The sequence below is a fragment of the Zootoca vivipara genome, chromosome 1 (assembly GCF_965207765.1).
Source record: "Zootoca vivipara chromosome 1, rZooViv2.hap1.1, whole genome shotgun sequence".
Taxonomy (NCBI): domain Eukaryota; kingdom Metazoa; phylum Chordata; class Lepidosauria; order Squamata; family Lacertidae; genus Zootoca; species Zootoca vivipara.
In genome coordinates this window covers 44227542-44250137 of record NC_142582.1, presented here as the reverse complement: position 1 = coordinate 44250137, position 22596 = coordinate 44227542, and the positions used below count along the sequence as shown (strand labels likewise).

The following is a 22596-nucleotide window of genomic DNA, read 5'->3' as shown; positions in this document are numbered from 1 at the left end:
GCAGAGATTCAGGAAAGTTAGGGAAAGGAAGGGGGAAAGGGTTGGAATCATTATGTGCCAAACCTGACAGCAGAATTCTGTTCTTCCAGACCAGCAAACTTCTGTTTATTCCAGTCCTACTCCCACATCCAACAAATGCAAACAGTTCTAGTAGGTTATCCCCAACTAAATCACAGAGTGATCCACTGAAAGCAGTATACATGGCTGACTTAGGTCCATGATTTCAATGGGTCTACTTGGATAATTATTTAGTCAGAGACTACCCACTTACTTCCTTGGCATTATCAATCCCCTTATGGGTATTTTTAGTTCTGGAAAGACTGGGAAAGGACATGGGGAAAGGGCAAGCTAGTATTTTACAGGCTATGGAAGATATGCACAAATTGCTCCTTTTATTACTGTTTCTATTCACTTGCTCTGACATTTCACAATGGCAGATATTTGTGTAACTTGTTCAATTTTGCAACCTCCACTTAATGTGGTATCCTATCTCAACTAATGGGGCCAGATTCAACTAACAGGTCTTGCTAGCAGCAGCCTGCACAAGTTATCCCTCCCCTTTTCCCTCTGCCCCTCCAAATTGGCCTGTGGGGAGAGGTTAGGAAAAACCCCAGAACAAAATGAGGGCGGAGGTGAAGAGAGATCATTCCTCAGACAAGCAAAAATGTTTGCGCTGTCAGAGTCATCCCTTAGTGTTAGGCTAAATTCCTCCAATACACTTCTTCTAGGTTTTTAACATTGAAATGTACACATTCTCGGTGCTCCTTATATAACATTCACAATACTTCAGACAAAGATTTTACAGCTCCATTTCATAGCCACATTCCTCATCCACTGCCAAAGCCTTTAACTTTAATCTTATACATATCTACTAAAAACATCTGAGTTCCATGGGGCTTCCTGTTAGGTAACTGAATATTCGATTGCCACATTCTTATTGTTTAACCCAGGAGTTATTGTTAATTCAGGAATGTTTCATAGTCTGAGGGTAACACTGGGAGCAACCTTTTGGATGTTGCAATGCAAGTGGTAAGCAGGGCCTCAGCAAAGGTGGATGTGGCCAGACACAAAAAGTGGGCAGCGTAATATGTGCAACTCTTAGGAGGCTGCATTCCAGCCATGCAAAAGTTTGAGGTTTGCTGATAGGGGAAGGTGCCAGAGGCAGCGCCAGAGCGGGTGATGTTGAATTTGGGGTATCCAGTGTCACTTGGACTGAGGGCTCCTCTAACAGCCTGCTATATCCCACCATGGGATCCAGGTCTCCTCCCAGCTCACTGTCTCTCTCCTCTGGCTCAGACACTTCTTGGGGTCCCAACTTATCATTCTCCATGCCACTAACACTCTCCCCAGTTTCATCTAAGTCCAGCTCCTCAATTTCCTGCCTTAATCATCTGATCAACCTCCTACAGCATTTCCACAAGACTCATAACAATCACAGGTAAAACACCTATACTCAATACTTTCTACTCTGATTCTCAGGGACCCACCCCTACCCCCAGGACGAGCCTGAAATGTTATGCATACAAAATAGGTATTTTATAGATCTATTTAAATACTTTTGTGAAACACGGGCTCGTGATCAGGATTGAAGAAGGTGCACAGCTGACCGCAACGAATTTAAGCTGATTTTAAAAATCTAAATCCTAGGCACACACCAGAAAATATGCATACTATATATATGTACGTGTGTGTATGCACACACATATATCATACAAAGTATTTTCCCCCATGTGTTCAATAGGGAATGGTGCATCATGAACTAAATCACTAGGGATTATAATGCTAACATTTCTGCTGATGCAAATACAGACTTAAATTGCACAGGCATTCTCAGCTCTTGACACCATTCCTACTTGTGCATATGCCCTCTCTTTCTCACTGATAGCCTGCTTACTCTCACACATAGTCTTCCTTGACATTAGCACTCTTTCTTCTCCATTTCTGGATGCTTCTGTTTTGCCTCCTGTGATTCCCCATCCCCTACCCCTTAGTTAGAGGTGGCTCTTATTCTGCCTTGGCTCTGTGAAATGATCTCTTTCACTCCTCCTATGAGAGACACTGAATCACTTCCCTCTTTAATTCACACCGTAAAATCTTCCTTTTCTTTCTAGCTCGTGAGCGACTCTCTGTATGTGTAGAATTTTGTGAATGAAGGGCACTTTTCCCAGATCTGTCTTTTATTCCAGAGGTCTTTCTGGCTCACCACACTGATTTATTTTTATTAGTTCTCATCATGGTTAAGCGTCTAAAAACTCCAAAGACAGACAAACAGAAAATAAATGCTGTTGCTGTAGTTGTAAAGTGTGCTGATTTTTACTCTGAAATACTTGCTTTTAAAGAAAAAGAAAAGAACATTTAAAGGGCGGGGGGGGGGGGGACACAGCTTTCCTAAAATAGCAAATATCTATGGCTTTATTAGTGGCATTTTCCAAACAAACAAAGCCTACAGAACAGGAAATTATCAGCATCAGTTTCTCCCATTTCATTTTCACATTTTCACATTCAATGGGATTTCATTAATGGGCAAGAAATCCATAACGGAAAGCCCATGGGTCTCTTTGAAACAACCCGCAACACTGCCAGGCATGTGCGCAATGCAGCAGCTGATGGTTGGTTTATTTTTAGCCAAAATCCATGCTCTAATAGCGTTTCCAGATTGGTAAAAGGACAAGGTTAACCAGTAAGGCTGTGCCTTCCGATGTAGACCCACAGAAAGGGCAATATTCTCACCAAGCAGCCCACAGGCATCCTTTTCCCCTGCTGCTCTGGACATTAAGGGGAAGGGGGAATCCATGGAGGTTCCTGACTGCTGGAGTGCAGCTGCCCTGGGAACTGTTTGTACATAGGAACCAAAATCCCTAGCCTCTGTGAAACTGCTTGTAACTATGCCCCCTATCTTCTTCTTCTCCTCCTCTTCTTGATCTGAGCGTGCCAGAAAACTCCAATTCTATCATATTCCATGCGTAACATGAACTACTTAGAAAAGGTTCACTAACCTTAAAATTGGGCAGTCCCTACGGGCAGGCTTACACAACAAAATGTCCAAGAAAAAAACAGGATAGAGGAGGCAAATCATGCAGGGCTCCCTTCATCCTCTCATAAGCTCCAAGTGAATGGGAAGGGCCTTTTTAGCCTAGCCTTTAACCGACTAAGCAAGTACCTAACGTACTAAAACCAATATTTGTTTTCAAGATGTATTTGTTCATTTTAAATACCGTATGGATAGCCTATACATCACAGCAAGAAGCAGTCCAAAGGGAGGTTGCAATCAGAATACCTTGTTAAGTATCAGAACTAAAATTCCAATCGCTGAATAAACCATTCACCATAATTATGGGCAAAGCTAGACAAAGGTGTCCTGCATGTTTGAAACAGGATACCACTTTTAATCATTTATGGGCAAGGCTCGTATTCATACCATAGCATCTAAAGCAGGCGTGGCTTCAGATGTTACTGAACTACAACTGCCATCAGCCCCAGCAAGCATGGCCAATGGCCATGGATGCTGTGGTTGTGGTTCAAGAACGTCTGGAGGGGCCAAGGTTTCCCACAGCTGAGCTCAAGGGGAGAAAAGAATCAAGAACCCTTAAGCAACACACATAGGGTTGCTAGACTCAATAGTGGACAGGACTTCTGTGCCTTTAATTGCCCTGCTCTCTTTTGAGTCTGGAAACCTTAAAGAGAAACCAGCAGACCCTTTGCTTGGAAATTAAACAAAGTTTAATACTTATTTGGAAATCTGCCATATCACACTGATCAATCACTTCTCTTGATTGGCACCTGCTCCCCTTCTAAATAAACCTTGCTCAGAGAATATACCAATTATATCTTTCCTACTTCTCTTAAAAGGAAGATTTCCTCTCAAGTTGTTAAATAACAATGGAGGCTAAAAGGGAAATTCCAAGAGGGAATTCAATTAACAAATTCTAAATAAAATTAACATGCTCTCTGAGAAGCTGACAATCTAGCAAGTTAATTATTGCCGGGCTCAGTAATCGACACATAGGAATGCCCACAGCACTTCTAAGCAGTTAAGTAGTTTGTGAAGAAAGAAAAAGATACACATTCATTAAAAGCAGCTGATTAACCCGCGGGGGGGGGGGGCAGAAGTTTTCTTTCACACTGCTCACAGTTTTAAAAGCAGAAACCTTCTCACAAACTTTTTTACATTTGATTACTTATGCTAAGACCCCTGTTCAAACACCCCTGGTACATCCCAGTGCTGTGTTTTGTATTATGCTAACACCTCGAGTCCATATAAAACTTCAAAGAAGAGCTATTTTGCACAAGCAGGAAGTTCCAAGCTGGATCCCTGGAATCTTGAAGAAGGGCCAACCGCCACCAATCAATGCAGATAATGCAATCCTGAGCTAGATAGACCTACGGACTGACTCCATAGAAGTCAGCATCTTATGCTCCTCTAAGCTACACAGCCTTCTTGCTAGTCGTGCCTGAACTTCAAAAGAAGCCAGCCCTGCTCCCTCTCCGCAATGGCTTTCCACCAGCTTGCAAATACATTTCTTTTTTTAAATGGGTCTGCCAAAGAGCTGATGCTTCAGCAACTTGGGTGTTTTTTCTTGTGTGTGTGTGTTTTAGTTTAGTTTTTGCTGCCGTCACCCGATTCCTCATCTTTTATCTAGTTTTTTATAGTATACTTATTTTTAACTGTTGTTGAGTGCTGCCTTGAGCATTTTAATAGAAAGGCAAGGTGTTGATGCTTTAAATAAATAAAGCATACAAGGGGTACATTTGCAGGTCACAGCAAGCCACAGATAATGGTTTACTGTGGAAACAACAAACCACAATCCTTGGGTTACCATTACATCTAACCTGGGAACTGTGTCTAGCTTTGCCCCATATAAACCATGATCTGAAGGCCATATTTGTTCTTGACTTTGTCATTATGGCTTGTTTCAGCAAAACAAACCATGCAAAAATAAACAAAGTCAAGAATCCTCAGTTTGGCTATAACACTAAGCCAAGATTGGTTGCTACCACTCACTTGCCAACTGTGCTTTCAAAGAAAAACCATTAAGCATAACTTATCGTCTAATGTAGCCAGTATGAATGGTCTTAGCATAACAGGTGTAAAGCAGAGCCATGGGGGAATTATCCTTTGCTTTCTGGTCTGGCACGTCCGTAACCAATTTTGTTCTTGTGACCTTGGGGGCTTCAGGTGGAGATTCAGCCTATACGCCACCCATAACACTCTGCCTAAAATCAAGGCTCGTATGAGCTATCCAAATGTAGCAAGATAAACTGAATTTATCTCTGTTCAGCAGATGGATTCTCTTTTGCGCTGCCCAGAGTGCTGGGGCTCAACATCCTGGTGTGTCTGAGGCTCTGTTCTCCCAAACTAGCAATGGTGTGGTAGTTGATTGGTATCTAAGCCACAGTGAAGTGGTGCCATGTGGATCACTTCCAACATCGTCTGGATTTCAAGCAGCAGCAACTACTGCACAAGTCTCCCTATGTGTGTTCAATGGGACCAAATGGAATTTCCTACCACAAGCTCCTAGCACTCCACAACACCACGCAGAGTCTACATCATACTTTTCCCATGGCTGATCATTTGGAACTGTAGCCAGAAAACAAAGGAAGCTAGAGGTATCCAGCAGCTCATAGGTACAATTTAGCTGTGGCTGTCTAGTAATATAAACGGTTCCTCTAGCAACAGCCCTTGGGTTTGTACAAACTGCTTCTATTGGTTTGTTTATGTACCTATTTCAAACATTTTTTTCCAGCCTCTCCAGAACCCCAAGGCAACTCATAAACAATTTAGAAACGTACAAAACTCTGAACAGTAATAATAATAAAACATAAAATAGAGCAGCAAAAGAAAAGTAAGATTACCAGAGGCACAAAATTAATACAAATCTAAATAATCATTTCTAACCTGATACCATTTAAACCACAAATGTCAGTGCGTTCACGATAATTCAGCTTTGCCTTCCGTTCAAACAAGCCTGTCACTACATTAATGGCTTAAACAGCCAAACAGGTTCTCTGTTAGTCCCAGGGGTTTTGCCTTTTGCTCTTTCCCAATAAAGCACATTGCCCAATTTACTGAGCAGTTAAAAAAAATATCGAGGTTTATTTCCTGGTTCCATAGGATGAACGTTAGAGCCGGCATTTTATTTTGCAGGCTTAAAGGTTTCACTAATTTAATTTAATCCATTTAAGTACAAGTAATGGAACAAAAGAAAAGAACAGAACAGAACAAAAACAAAAAAAAACAGCCTGCTGACATATGTGAAATGCAGCAAGAGCAGTTCACTTCCTTCTAGGATTGTCTCAGGAGATGCGTCCAAAAAAAAAGTCAGCAGGGTCTGCAAGTTTTCAACCTTTCCTTCCTATTCTCAAAAGGTCACAAGTAGCTTCACTCATTTGTCCTGATTGGAGAATCAAATTACAGGCACACTTCCATATCCCAAAGGGGGGAAAGCAAAATCAACACTTCACTTCAGAAATAATTAAAACTGGAAAATGGGCTTGAGGGTGCCTCAATGGCAGCATATTGAACACCACAAAAGGGCAGGCAATACCATTGTATGGATATTAAGGCCAAGTAGAACCATTACATAACAGGTTGAAAAGTCTCTTTCTTCCACTTTCCTTTCACTAACAAGAAAGTATATAGCTCTTAAAGCTGTGGAGAAATGTTTTTTAAAAAAATCAGTTGGCAATATCTGGTTAAAAACACAAGAAGAAAGATGGGATATTCAATGCCCTGAATAGAACATTGCTCTGTTACTATCCAATAATAATCACTATCCTATACTCTGCCAAATACCCCTTAATATACTGGTTGAAAGGTCAGGTTTCCATCTAATTACCACATACTACCAAGAGAGAATGACCATCGCTTCACTGAAAGATAGAAGATGCTAACTTTACAAAGAAGAAAACCAATCAGAAGTTTGCAAAGCTCCTATTTTAATTTGTGGAAGAGCAGGTTTTGTAACCTGAGAGATGAAGTAGAAAATATGTGAGCAGTATATGCCACTGAACAAGCTCGTCTTGCATCTCATTAGCAAACTGCATTGTAAGAGGAAGTGACAATCCAAATCCACCTAAAATGCTTATTCTCAAACCAGAGCAGAGAGATCAGAAGGGAAGGACTCCCACCTTCAAAAGAAATCATTGGGTGCTCTCTTCTTGAACACTGCTGCTCATCTTCAGAGTAAACAAGGATATTCTGCGATGCAGAGAGGTGAAAAGTGAGAAGGAAAAGGCTTGGCAATGATAGTGGAACAGCCTTTAATCTTGAAACAACCATGACTGAAGACGTGCTGCACATTCACCGTCCAAGGTAGGGCCCCAGAAGATACCTGAAATATAAAGAAATAAATTAGGCGAAAGGTGGATCTCTTAAAAAAAATTGAACAGGTGAGATAATTTTGTCACTCGCATAACCAGCCCACATGATGAGTAACAATTTGCAATAATGTTCAAAACAGCAGCACTGAGAACAGTCAACATGTCAACATGTACACAGTATCTCTCAAGGATGCGTTACTGTTGACACTTGGCAATATTCAGCTAAATTCTTGTAATGGGCAGACATTAGCACTAGTGCAATGGGATTTCCCCCTCTCCCCCCACCCACACCCTGCATCACCCCCAAATCTGCTCCAAAACAGATTTATGGAGGTACAGGAAGGGGAGTATTTTCCCAGTTCTCAAAACGTAGTATTTCGGACCTGGAAAAATATCATACTTCCCTCCCAGACAGCGTACTCTCTCCTATACTGTATTCATAATTATGTACATTTTGCCATGGAAAATAAGTTAGAACAAGTTTCATAGGCACTACTTGATGCTGCTTATGACAGAGTGAACAACAAACAAAACTCCCCATCACCACCATTTCATGAACTTTAAAACTCGCCGAACCATTTAAAATCAGAAATTGGAGAATAGCTGCAGGGAGAAAAGCAGGAGGTGAGAAGCCCATTCTAGGAAAAGAACTTTTCTTGCGGTTCTTTCAGATTCAACACTTTTTCCAGACTTGACAGAGACTTGTGGGACTATTTCACAAAGGTAAAAAACCATCATATACAATTGTACTGTAGTCCCCCGTCCTCATATAACAGTTGTGAAGAGACTCACTGCAGGGAGACAGAAATTATGGAGTTGTGGGCATCTGAGGATGGGTAAAGTGAAGCTGACTAGGTGACCTAGAGCTGGCTGTGCATAGCCAGCCAGCAAGGAAGAATAATAAAATACTAAGAAGTTTCAAGTAAACGTTCCTGAAATAGCAACAGAGTGTAGGAGGTGAGGGCAGACTTGCAAATTCTGATAGGGTTTTTAAAACACAGATAAATACATTTGACACTTGATGAGCACTCCAGAAATGCAATCACACAGCAACTAAAACCATTAAAACTGGTTTACAAGGCACAGTGGCAAGTAGTTGTGTGGCTTGTCACAAGTAACCCCACAAGGCACTATCCAGTGTGTAACCCTGATAAAACACAACCACTTTCCACCCAGCACTCACTTTAGCAATAAGAGGACTGAGGAAGGCACAAAATAAAAAAAATCCTCCCAGTAGCACCTTAGAGACCAACAGTCACTGGTATGAGCTTTCGTGTGCATGCACACTTCTTCAGATACAGTACACTGAAACAGAAGTCACCAGACCCTTATATATAGTGAGAGGATGGGGAGGGGTATTACTCAGAAGGGTGGTGGGAATGTGTGATTGGCTGATAGGTGTGGTAAACCTGTTGATGACTGTTAATGACTGAATTGGTCTTACAGGAAAAAGCAAGGGGTGAGATGGCTAAAAATATATAAGGGTGTATATAAGGGTCTGGTGACTTCTGTTTCAGTGTATCTGAAGAAGTGTGCATGCACACGAAAGCTCATACCAATGACAAACTTAGTTGGTCTCTAAGGTGCTACTGGAATGAATTTTTAATTTTGTTTCGACTACGGCAGACCAACACAGCTACCTACCTGTAATGAGGAAGGCACAGGAAAATCTGGGTGGGAGGTCTGAGTAATAATATAGAGTGATAAGTACTGGAAAAGTGCCAATATCTCCACACAGAGACGTCATATTTACTTAGAGAAATCTCTGGATCCAGAATCAATTTCACATTTATTGTGCTATAAAGAGATTATCTGAAAGAGTGCTCAAATTCAGTTGGGGCATATATTGTCTGGTTTTGCAGAATGGGGCCCACAATATTAATTGCTGACAAACCAAATGTAACTGAAAGGCCTACCAGACTGTCAAACGTGATTATTATTCAAGTCGCGCCAGTACCAACAGCAACAAAGACATTAGACTCCTTTTAAAGAAACAATAAGAAGAAAGCCACAATATTTTTGAAGGCGTATGTTGCTGCTGACTGTGTACTTCAAGGGACGAGTTTTTGGTGTTGTTGTTGTTTTCAAGAATATTGCCAATAAAACTAAGCTCTTGCTCCTCAAACTCTCAGTGCAATCATCATCACCAGTTCAGTTCAGAAGAAGTTAAACTTCACAACTCCAAGTCCCCACTCACTGAAGCTGGAGGCGGGGGGAGGGAAGAATGCTGCTCAAATTAAAATTTTCTCCACAGACTGTGATAAATGAGAGGGAAAACTCAGTGTGAATGTCTAGTGACTTCAGCAAGTGCTGTGTCTAAGAAAGAGCCTATATAATCAGGCACCACGGGAACTTGGCCTGACACTGAGGGCTACTAAAATTAAGGGAAGCCATCACTCTGACTGTAGTGAGCTGTGAATCAAGGCATTGCCGGGACTAAGTGAATGCTACGTGAGATAGCACAGGGTGTGGTGTGCATTCCAAAAGTTTTGTTCAATTTCCAAGTGGTCTACAGACAACGCACCTGCTTATAAGAACCTTTGAGAGGCCAGATCAAACGCCTTCAGTATTTATTTTGGTCTTTCTAGTTTCATTGGTAGAAACAAAGTAAAATGAGCAGGAGTTTTTAAGGACAACTCGACATTCAAACTTACAGAAAAAGCAAATGTACTAAGTTCTCTTCATCTATCTATCTATTAGCCCAGCAAACTTGTTCACCTTGTGCTATCTGTGAATGGGGAGGAGCAGTTATCCAGTAAAGTTGCCCCAGAACCTTAATGGCTGAGTGAAAGGTTGAGGCTGGGTTTCCCCAGCACCACACTATCATGTCTTCCTGCAGTAAGTGAACCATAGCACCACCCTGCATCCTCGTACGGTAATTCCCAAAACACAGTTCCCCAAACAGTTCCCCAAATCTTCAACCATTTCCCTCTGTTTAAAACTGCTTGGTTTTTCTTGCTGCTCTTTTTAATCATGTAACCTGCTCTACTTCACTTCTATTTCCACACAGGATTCTATTGGAACTTCTTTCAGCTTATAAAAGTCTTCTTGCCCTCCTTATCTTTCTGCTTTCTTATCACTTATCTACTTCGCTTCATTTTATTGATAACAATCTCATTGGTTTGTTATCTCCTGTTTGCATCTCCTTTACTCTTGTTATTCTTCATCCTCTGGAGTGCCCTGCCTCCTGATATTAGAAAACTTCCCTGGGTTTCTGGTTTATAAATACCCCTTTGGAAGACACATTCCTTCTCTCCCCAGCTTTTACATGGAAGCTCATTCTCCTTCCTTTCCTTTCCTATTATATTCCTTCTGCTTCCCTGCCTTTCTGTGTATTAGATTGTAACGCTGCAGCCAGGCCCTCTCTTTCAGCTCACTTACTGAATAGTGCTGCATTTTGAAAGCCCTTCAGAAATTATAGGTTGGGTACAAAAGTGTCAATATGGTCAACACAGACAAGATGTGTTTGCACCCTCATGCTATAAACAAGACTGGTGAAATCAAATCCAAGACGCTTTGTTCCACTTTTGGAATCCACTTGCATAAACGGAAGGATTCAAACTGCAGTAGAACTGTGTGAACAATTTAGTCAAGTAGGGATAGAAATTTGTTTTGCATTTTAATGCAAATCTACTTAATTAAGGCACAAATTGAAATATAGCTATCCTTCCAAATTCAGGAGGAGGACAAGCTGGTACTTGAATTGCCCTATGGTAGCAACTGGGGGAGGGAGGGGTTGCCTCAGCTAGAGCACCACAAGTTACTACTAGTAGTAGTAGTACTAAACATTGCCTGCCTACTGTGTCATAACCCAGCATGGGCTAAACACGCATACGCTGTGACTTATATGTTCAGAATAGTTGGATAGGGCTCTGTAGGCCAAGCACCTGCTCCATGCAGGAAATCCAGAGGGAGAGCCTTCCAAATGTATGTTTGTCCAGTCTCTGCGTGAAGACCTGAGAGCAAAGTAGTGCCTACCACCTCTTCCAGGTAAGTTGCTCTATGGTTAAGCTCATGAGCATCAGAGCCACCTGGGTCACATGAGACACTCCCTTTGGAGAGTGATAATTGGCCATTGGTTTCTTATGTGTCTGCATCATAAAAACAATGCAGAAATAACAGCTCCACAGAGGCATGCAAACGTGATTGGTTTGCTGTTAATGAAACATTCCCTATCACATTTGCTAGTGCTAAACTAGGCTTTCCCATTTGCTAGCTCCCTGACTATATATATATATATATATATATATATATATATATATATATATATATATAATTGTATCAGATAACTCCTTATCTGCTTCATTTGGAAGAAATGTTTCAGCCAAATGAATTCCATCAGATGTAGTAGGTGGCCATCAATGTTCTCTGGAAACAAGGGAGGCAAACAACTTGCCCCTAAAGCAAAAGCTTCAGAAGAATTAGAAATAGTTTTATGAACAATAAGACACTTCATCTCTACAGTGCCCCCTGCCAGGTTCCATAGGCCATGTGCTAATTAGTAATACTAAAAAAGGATAAATAAGTAATGTGTTACTGCCAACCATAATCTTTTCTCTTCTGGAAACATTATTTTAATGAAAAAAGGATTCTGCATGTAGAATTAGGCTGTACTTCCATGATCAAAAGAAGGAAGATGTGAACATCTAATCAACTGGCTTGACACAGAAGGTTCCCCACCCCCCGAAAAGGTAGTACAATAAATCTTTTAGAGAAGAGACTAGAGACAAACTTCGTATATAAAATGCTGTATTTTACGAACTGATGCAACAGAACTACATAAGAAGAGCTGGATTAGACCAGTGGCCCATCTAATTTACTATCCTGTTCTCACAGTGGCCCATCAGATGTCTAGGTGAAGCCCAAAAGCAGAACTCAGATGCAACAGCACTCTTTCCACTTGTAATCCCCAGCAGACTTAATGCCTCCAATAGTGGAGGTAGCACATGGTAGCCATTTCAAAACTTGCTGCATGGCAGATCAAATGTAGGTGCTATCTGCAGGTAGTTGTCTATATCCATGTAGCAAGCTGAGGTTAACTATGCCACTGAAATCGCTTGGGAATCTAGGGAAGCAAGGAGAACAGTAATGATTGCTTACTATAGGACCGTAAACTGGGGGGTTGGGGTTGGGAATAGTCCAGAGCAAATGTCAATTCAGGTTGTCCATGGATTTGCTCCAACTGAGCTTTAAAGAGCAGATTTTCGCAGGGAAGGCTCCAGAGCAAAAAAAAAAAAAAAGAGCACTCAGGCATGAAGCTTTAAATCAAGAACTGTGCCTGGAATGAGCAGAGGAAAGGTAAGTGTGGACAAGCTTACAGTGTTCACTTTTCAAGTGTTCTTGAAGAACATTAGAATACAGTGAACAAGAAAAACGGATATTATCAAGAGCAACAAAATTATTAGGCAATTTAGTTAAACAGCAGTCTTGGCAAAGCCAATCTGTAACCCAAGGCTCCCACTTAAAAGTTCAGGAGCAGTATAAGAATGATGAAGTAAAGTAAACAATTCTTCGGATCAACTTCCATAAACAGTTTGCGCTCCCAAAATAAAAATCCTGGCTTACAAAGCTGATCTTGATCAGACTTGACATGAGTCAGCAGTGTGATGCAGCAGCTAAAAAAGCCAATGCAATTCTGGGCTGCATCAATAAGAGTATAGCATCTAGATCTAGGGAAGTAATAGTACCACTGTATTCTGCTCTGGTCAGACCTCACCTGGAGTACTGTGTCCAGTTCTGGGCACCACAGTTCAAGAAGGATATTGACAAGCTGGAACGTGTCCAGAAGAGGGCAACCAAAATGGTCAAAGGCCTGGAAACGATGCCTTATGAGGAACGGCTTAGGGAGCTGGGTATGTTTAGCCTGGAGAAGAGAAGGTTAAGGGGTGATATGATAGCCATGTTCAAATATATGAAAAGATGTCATATGGAGGAGGGAGAAAGATTGTTTTCTGCTGCTCCAGAGAAGCGGACACGGAGCAATGGATTCAAACTTCAAGAAAGAAGATTCCACCTAAACATTAGGAAGAACTTCCTGACAGTAAGAGCTGTTCGACAGTGGAATTTGCTACCAAGGAGTGTGGTTGAGTCTCCTTCTTTGGAGGTCTTTAAGCAGAGGCTTGACAGCCATATGTCAAGAATGCTTTGATGGTGTTTCCTGCTTGGCAGGGGGTTGGACTGGATGGCCCTTGTGGTCTCTTCCAACTCTATGATTCTATGATTCTATGATCTGCAGCACAGCATATGTCCCCTTCTCATGCAGACTGCTCACGTGAGCTGCTAATTATGCACAACTACCGGTAGCTATAGGTAAAGAGTGAATTGGCCCTTGGAATGTCAGCCCCTCAAGAAAAATGTTAGGTTGACTGCTTTTCATGAAATTACCAAGAACCACCCTGAAGCAAAAAAACTATTATTATTAATATTGAGCACCCAATGCTGTTATAATTAACAATGGCTGAGCCTCTTATTGATATCAAAGTATAGCAATCTGCTAAAAGCAACATGACCTGAAATTCGTATTTCGCTCATTTAGTCAACTCTCTGGTACAATGAGCCTTGCAAATGGCATCATTATATAGACTCTTTAGCTGCTTCAATACACTCCAGAAAAGGCTTTGAGACATTCAAGCACCATTGCAGAACACTCAGGACACAGAGAAAGAAGTGCTTAAATGTAATGTAGTGGTTATTATTGTTGTTGTTAAGGAGACAATATCTGTTCCCATCTTCCTGTACAGGCAGGACCTACCTAATATTTACCAATATTAAACTGGGATTTTCAATGTTCAGGCTTCAGTGCTTTGTTTCCTGTGCCATCAACACTCTGATCCTACTGCAAACCAGGAAAACTAAATGACAAAGCCAAGGACCTCAAGGGTGCAGTAATAGCTTACCTATGCATCCAGTAAACTGACTCCAAAGGCCAATCCCAATCCTTACATCTAAAAGTGTTTAGTCCTTGCAATTCATTTCTCTAGCCTGTGGTTCTGCTGAGTTCCTGCTTGCCACTCCAGATCTTGATTTTGCCCAATTTAAACAACCCACCTGCAGCGTGTTCCTTGCCTGGTCCTCTGGAAGTTGACCCTGCCCATTTTAGATCCTACACGTGATCTGGCCTACATACCGGTAGACAGGCAGCCCGCAACCTAGGTCCCAGAACATGGCTCCCTGAAGCCTAACCCTACTGAGATTTCAGACAACAAGCCTTAAAGCAACAAGATTAATTATTTGTTACATACGCTGATTTATATCCCAGCAGCAGCATAGTGTGGAGGCGGGCTGAGGGGGCCGTGGCCCTGGGCATGTCTTTCTAAGGGGGCGTGACTAGGTGCCTCCACAGCAGGCCCTCTAATCAGAGCCTGGCTCTGGCACACAAGGGAGCTGCAAAGACAGACAGCTTCCTTGCGCCCAACTGCACCAGCCGCATCTCCATTCCCGGGTCGAGCCTGACCCAGAGGCGTAGAGAGGAGAGTGGGCAGCAACATTGCCACCCACTCTCCCGGGCTGCAGTGTGTGCATATCCAGCAGCAGCTCCATCCTGGGAGAGGAGAGAGGCTGTAGTGTGTGCGAGCTCCCTCCACGCCCCATCCAGCTTAGGGGAGTGCTCTACACACACACCCTGGGTGGGATGAGCTGATGCTGCACTGCTGTATCCCACCTTTGTTCCATTATGATAACCCAAAGCAGTGTTTCACACCAGATTTCAAGTCTGCCTCCCATCCAGGCACTGGCGAGACCCAGGATGATTAAGCTCCCATATGCTATCCAACACATGCAAGCAATTCCAGAAAGTCCTTATACAAGTCTTTACATGGATTGAAGCTCTGGTCACTGCAATCAAGTGATTTCTTATGAAGAAGAAGAAGTAGTAGAGTTTGGATTTGATATCCCGCTTTATCACTACCTGAAGGAGTCTCAAAGCGGCTCACAATCTCCATTCCCTTCCTCCCCCACAACAAACACTCTGTGAGGTGAGTGTGGCTGAGAGACTTCTGAGAAGTGTGACTAGCCCAAGGTCACCCAGCAGCTGCATGTGGAGGAGCGGAGACGCGAACCCAGTCCCCCAAATTACGAGTCTACCGCTCTTAACCACTACACCACACTGGCTTCGGAACTACAGAGGAACTTCGGTTTTTGCACAGGCTTACCCAGACTACAAGGGCTGCCCCATTCATTTAAACAGAGGAAGTCAATCTACATGCACACAACTTCTGCTTCCATCAAAATGAATGGTGCTGTCTACACAAAGCATAATTTAGTATCCACACAAGAACATATACAAAGTTATTGATGAGGGCAATTCTCTTTGGTGGAATTAACACAGAGAAAGCATTTGGAGATCTATAATATAGATTCTCTACAGTGGTACCTCTACAGTGGTACCTCGGTTTACGAACACCTCGGGTTACGAACTTTCGGTTTACGAACCATCGAAACCCGGAAGTAAGTAACCCGAGGTTTCCGAGGGCCATGAAGGCCTCCATGGAGGCATCGGAGCGTCCGCGACTGGGACGCAGCCACGGAAGTGCTCCGATGCCTTCACGGAGGCAAACTGCACAGAAAGGAGCCTTTCCCCGATGCGAGTGCCCTGCGCTGCGGCCGCCTCTCAGTCAAGGCGGCTGAGTAAAGCGCGGGAACCCCGGGGGGGGGTTCTCTTTGGAAGCTCTTACCTCGCGCTTAGAAAAGGGCTTCCAGCAGCAGTAGCAGCAACAGCAGTGAGAGGTTTTGCGAGTCGTTTCGCTGCACGGCGGTGGCAGCGCTCGCAGCTCTCCTTCCCCCTCTCTCTGCGGTGCCGGCCGGGCGACCTTCCTCCTCCTCAGAGCAGCCGCCGCCACCACCAGACGCCAGGACTGGCCGGGGTGGCTCGCGGTGCGCCTGGCTCTGGTTGGAGCGGAGGCGGCAATGGCGGCTCTCTCAACCCCGAGCCTCTCCACTCCGCAGGGGCGCAATGGTGAAGGCCCGGCCTCGCTTCTCTTGACCCCTCCGCGAGGCCGGGCCTTCACCGTCGTGCTCCTGCGATGTCTCTCCACCTTCGGCGTCGCGCTCCTGTGGAGAGGCGTCGCAGGAGCGCGAAGGTCCGCTTCTCTTGAGCCCTCCGCGAGGCCGGCTCAAGAGAAGCGGGCCTTCGCTGTCACGTTCCTGCGACACTTCTCCACAGGAGCGCTACGGCGAAGGTGGAGAGACGTCGCAGGAGCACGAAGGTCCGCTTCTCTTGAGCCCTCCGCGAGGCCGGCTCAAGAGAAGCGGGCTTTCGCGTCGCGCTCCTGCGACGTCTCTCCACCTTCGCCGTAGCGCTCCTGTGGAGAGGCGTCGCAGGAGCACGAAGGTCTGCTTCTCTTGAGCCGTCCGCGAGGCTGGCTCAAGAGAAGCGGGCTTTCGCGTCGCGCTCCTGCGACGTCTCTCCACCTTCGCCGTAGCCCTCCTGTGGAGAGGCATCGCAGGAACGTGACAGCGAAGGCCCGCTTCTCTTGAGCCGGCCTCGCAGAGGGCTCAAGAGAAGCAGACCTTCGCCGTCGTGCTCCTGCGACGTCTCTCCACCTTCGCCGTAGGGCTCCTGTGGAGAGGCGTCGCAGGAACGTGACAGCGAAGGCCCGCTTCTCTTGAGCCCTCTGCGAGGCCGGCTCAAGAGAAGCGGGCCTTCGCTGTCACGTTCCTGCGATGCCTCTCCACAGGAGCGCTACGGCGAAGGTGGAGAGACGTCGCAGGAGCGCGACGCGAAAGCCCGCTTCTCTTGAGCCAGCCTCGCGGACGGCTCAAGAGAAGCAGACCTTCGTGCTCCTGCGACGCCTCTCCACAGGAGCGCTACGGCGAAGGTGGAGAGACGTCGCAGGAGCGCGACGCGAAAGCCCGCTTCTCTTGAGCCGGCCTCGCGGAGGGCTCAAGAGAAGCGGACCTTCGCGCTCCTGCGACGCCTCTCCACAGGAGCGCGACGCCGAAGGTGGAGAGACGTTGCAGGAGCACGACGGCGAAGGCCCGGCCTCGCGGAGGGGTCAAGAGAAGCGAGGCCGGGCCCTCACCATTGCGCCCCTGCAGAGTGGAGAGGCTCGGGGTTGAGAGAGCCGCCATTGCCGCCGCCGCTCCAACCAGAGCCAGGCGCACCGCGAGCCACCCCGGCCAGTCCTGGCGTCTGGTGGTGGCGGCGGCTGCTCTGAGGAGGAGGAAGGTCGCCCGGCCGGCACCGCAGAGAGAGGGGGAAGGAGAGCTGCGAGCGCTGCCACCGCCGTGCAGCGAAACGACTCGCAAAACCTCTCACTGCTGTTGCTGCTACTGCTGCTGGAAGCCCTTTTCTAAGCTCGAGGTAAGAGCTTCCGAAGAGAAACCCCCCCCCCCCGGTTTCCCGCACTTTACTCAGCCGCCTTGACTGAGAGGCGGCCGCAGCGCAGGGCACTCGCGTCGGGGAAAGGCTCCTTTCTGTGCAGTTTGCCTCTGTGAAGGCATCGGAGTGCTTCCGTGGCTGCGTCCCAGTCACGGACCCTCCGATGCCTCCGTGGAGGCCTCCATAGGCCTCGGAAAGCTCTTGGTAGAAAGTAAAATTATTGTTAAATTGCTGCTTTAGGGGGTGTTTTTCATCGCCTGGAACGGATTAATCCACTTTCCATTATTTTCAATGGGAAAGTTTGCTTCGGTTTATGAACGCTTCGGTTTATGAACAGACTTCCGGAACCAATTGTGTTCATAAACCGAGGTACCACTGTAGTTACAAACTTAATTCGTTCCGGAGGTCCGTTCTTAACCTGAAACTGTTCTTAACTAGAGGCGTGCTTTTGCTAATGGGGCCTCTTGCTGTCGCTGCACTACCAGCACACAATTTCCATTCTCATCCTGGGGCAAAGTTCTCAACTCCAGGTTAGCAGAGTTTGTAACGTGAACCGTTTGTAACCTGAAGCGTTTGTAACTTGAGGTACCACTGTATTAAGAACCTACTGAGATCTAGCAGGTGCCTTCACAGTAATCTTTTTAGAGCTTGCTGAAACATTCTTATGTAGACAAGCCTAACCAGATGCTTAGAAAGTTGAGGTAGTTTTAATCTGTTTTAGCATGTTAACTTTTGTATGTTTCAAACAACTGTTGTGATTCCCCCCCTTTGATTTTCTTGTTTTATATTTTTGCAAACCACTTTTGAAGCTTTTAAAGAATCAAGCAGTGTATATATTTTACAAAATAAATAAATGATCATTACATGTGGAGAAAAATAGCCAAAAGAAAACCTCTAATCCAGCTAACTTCTCTCAAAGCTGTAAATGGGAACAACTTCATACGCAACACTGAGGGTTTATCCAAGCTTACCTTGCCTTGCACAGTCCGTGCTTTAAAGCTCCGTGTCTGAGCAATCTTTTTTTTTTTGCACCAGAGCTTTCCCCATGAAAGGCCGCCCTTTAAAGCTGAATTGGCACATATGGCAAACCTCAGAAAACCCGAATTGTGCTTAAGCTTTAAAGAGCAAGATTTTGTGGGAAAAGCTTCAGGGCAAAAAAGGGCACTTGGACACCAGCTTTAAAGTGTGGTCCTGTGCCTGGAACAAGCAGGGCAGAAGGCAAGTATGGATAAGCCCTGATAAGCCCCTGTATTTTGGGGGGGAGGGTATAGCCACCAATTTTATTTTAACCACATCTATTTAACAATCATGATAGAAAAAAAATGATGGAATGGGAGAAAATGCTTTACTGTAGTGCAAAAGTAGAGGGAGATTTTCCATTCTGACAAGTGTGTGTGTGTGTGTGTGTGTGAGAGAGAGAGAGAGAGAGAGAGAGAGAGAGAGAGAGAGAGAGAGAGAGAGAGATTGGTTGTCTGTATGTTTTAATAAGGAAGGAAATAAAGAAGGGAGAAACTGTGGCACTTTTATGGTTGGCTAAATTCACAGCTTTACTAAAATGGGATATCAAAGCTAAGAACAGCAGGAGCAGCGGGTAGAATCAAATGAAGAGAAGAAAATTCAAAACCCTCATTGGCTGGATAAACACAAAGAAATATAAATGTTATAAAACCCGACAGCTGTGCCATGCAGCAGTGACAGACTGGTCCAATGAATGTTACATGGGGGGGGTGGGGTGGGGGTGGGGGGAGAGAGAGAGAGAGAGAGAAATATATTTTTTTTATTTAAAAAAAATCAGAATCCTCTTATAATAAAAGTGAGCCCCTACACTTTTTGCTTACACTCATCCATCACCAATCAAGATGCCCTCCTGTCTGACCTTTTCAAAACATCATGTTGCAAAACAAAGGCAGAGGAGGGAACATTTGCGCTCCAGCTCTGGAAAGAGACTGCAATTTACCCATAACTATGTTTATTCCATGAATAGTAGATTTGTCTTACAACACAGAGCAATGCAGTACAATTACATTGCATTATTTACCAGACCAATCAATCATGTTTATAATGTCACGTCTTCAACTGGGACATGGAAGTGCCTTGTTTCCCTATAAGACATACTAGGATTGCTAGATTTCTCTCTTAAGATCACAGTCTCCTTAAACACTGTGTTATAGAGACACCAAGAATTGATGTCCATGCTCTTTGGCATGTGACTGGCTAGCTGAAGTTTCCTCTCAAGGCTGATCATGTGAGTTCAAGGTAGGAAGACCATTACATCATCAATCCCTATAGACCAAGCTTCCTCAAACTCGGCCCTCCAGATTTTTTGAGACTGCAATGACATCATCCCTGACCACTGGTCCTGCTAGCTAGGGATCATGGGAGTTGTAGGCCAAAAACATCTGGAGGGTTGAGTTTGAGGAAGCCTGCTATAGACCCTTAATGTTGCAGTCTTCCTTGAGGGGAGGGGCAGGCCCACTAACCCTCCTTACAGCTCGAAGATGCTCAGCACTCTGGTGTGTGCATGCCCTTGGCAAGACTGCGCAAAAGTAAAGGTCAGGTGGCAGCAGAAACAAAAGCATCATGTGGATCTGATCCATTTTTAGCATCCTGATGCAACGCACGCGAAAGGCATGAGACATCACACCTGACAGTTGTAAGTTGTCCACGATTCACTTCCCCAAAGCAGCATGCTCAACACGCAAGCCTCGGAGAACTTCATCTTGGTATTGGTTAATCTCATTAATTGGTATCTCAATTAATTGACCAATACCATTAATTGGTATCTCATTAATCACCATTTGCATGTATCTCGAGGTAATTTGCAAACATACAATAAAAAACAGCTAAAAGAGTTTTTTAAATGGTGCAATAACCATTTAATATAATGGTTTTATAATATGATTATAAAAAACCATAAATATAGGATTAAAAGCAATACAAAATGAAGGCCTAAAGCAGTGACATTTTCATTCCATTGGAAAAGCTTGTCAAAATAATATCAGTTTCTGGGAGGTACAGATAATGGGCACATATCTGTATCTCCAACAAGCTCTGTAAGACCATGTTCCTCATTCCTGATCCACTGGTGGATGATCAGGGACATAAGCAAAAAACCTCACAGATATTAAAAATTCTTGACAGCTGGAAATCTCTCTCTCAGTCCTTGAAAGGAAGATGACACCACATGAACTACTAGGGGAGGCAAATAAACAATCTGTAGCAAGATTCCATTTGGGCCCAAGATGAGAGCTTTTTCTTGCAGTTGACTAAAACTGAGGCATCCTTGGGCTACAACAGATTTCTTTCAAACCCAGATGTAGGACTTGTGGTTGTACTGCCTGCTTCAGGAGTTGGAACAGAATGTCCTGTGAGCATACCAAATTATTGGGAGGAAAAAGATGGCTGTTCTCATTCTTAATTAAAGAAGATAGATAGGTGGACAGATCAACCTTTTTAAAGGTATGGCTATCATCTCAAAACTTCTTAGAATGAGTTTATGAAAGTTGTAGGATATCCCACCACCCCCTGAAGCATATGAGTCGAAGCGGCAGCGTGCACTTCCTCGGCGAAGGCAAGTGGGCAGACAGCCCACCTGCTTGCCTTCGACAAGAAAGCGCCCGCTGCCGCTTCGGCTTCCCCGGCTTCCTGCTACTTAGAAGCGAGTGCGCCTGCGTGGAGACAGAGCGCGCTCGCTCACATGGGGAGTGGCGGTTGGCGGCCGCAGGTAGGTAAACGGTAGGCAGAGGGGTTGGGGGGAGAGCATGCGCATGCGTCCAGTCTCTGCATCCAATCCCTGTGTCCGTGGGGCACATGTGCAGTAGCGCAGACACAGGGACTGGACGCAGAGACACAGGGACTTTTTAATTCGTAAGTAGAGGTACCACTTTACTGAATGCAACAGCTATGCTTGCATTCCTCTGCTGCCTTGAGTGATCCCTGTACTGCAGAGAACACAGATCTAAAAGTACATTAGTTCCATAGTAACATGACTTTTTAAAAATACAGAGAGAAAGAGAGAGAAAGAGAGAGAGATTTTTTTCTAATTAATTAGAGATTCGGCTGATATTTTGTCGATTTAGTTTAATTATCTGAAGCAGAAATGTATAAAGCTAAATTTAAAAGTTTTCAATAAACCTTTATTGTGATTTTCAGCTGAAGCAAATGGTTTCATTTTGTGTCGACTTACAAAGCTCTAAGGGGCTTCTTCTTTCCATTATGAGAACTTGAGAATACTTACCAATGCAATGAGCTGAAACATACTTGCTAATTCAAGTTTTGAAGAAGTTTAGAGAACTGGAGAAACCAGAAACTGGGAGGGGGTAGGGAACAACCTAGGACATACATGTAATTTCCTGCAAATTTAAAAGCAATATTTTAAAGGAAGTTTGTCGTGTTTGAAGCAACTCTTTTGGAATTTAAGAACAGGCTGAAAATTTGGACCCCAATCCAAAGCAATTTTAGCAGGGCCACAGTAGAAACTAACACACAACTGGCAGCATTTTGAACATCTCTGTCAAGCCAAATCTGCAACCAGAACTATCTGAAACACTTTTACCTGTTTCCGACATAAAAGCTTCCAAAAAACTGGGCACGATGCTTCTCCCTGCTCGCTGTCGAATTGTGCCATGAGTGTTAATAATTCAATGTGACTGTATGCACAAGGAAGTTGGCCAGCTTCGCACTTATATTCTACTGCATTTTAATTTTACTTCAACTGGAAATCGCCACGGTCCCCTTGATGTGCTTTAGATTTACAAAAGGAGGACATGGAGTGAGTATCACTTTGCAGCCAAGGCTTAGCTAATCTGTGTTAAATCCAGCAGGCCCTCAGACATGAGTTTGAACACATGACCATACCCTCTCAAGATTTCACAGCATCACCTTTTACAAACAAGCTCTGAGCCAAAAGGCATCCAAAGAGCCCATAAATGTTTCAGCTTTGGAACAAAACAAACAGA

General features: G+C 44.3%; 1 protein-coding gene across 5 annotated transcripts in view; it reads right to left on the bottom strand.

The window, feature by feature from the left end:
* Window positions 1–22596, bottom strand: part of SEMA5B (semaphorin 5B) — a 360750-nt gene that overhangs the window by 147031 nt on the left and 191123 nt on the right. For all 5 annotated transcript variants that reach the window (XM_035128943.3, XM_035128952.3, XM_088662258.1 and 2 more), the window contains one exon: window positions 7129–7331. In XM_035128943.3, coding sequence (XP_034984834.2) covers window positions 7129–7300 — 172 coding nt within the window. In that variant the 5' untranslated portion in view covers window positions 7301–7331. The remainder of the gene's footprint in view (window positions 1–7128; window positions 7332–22596) is intronic.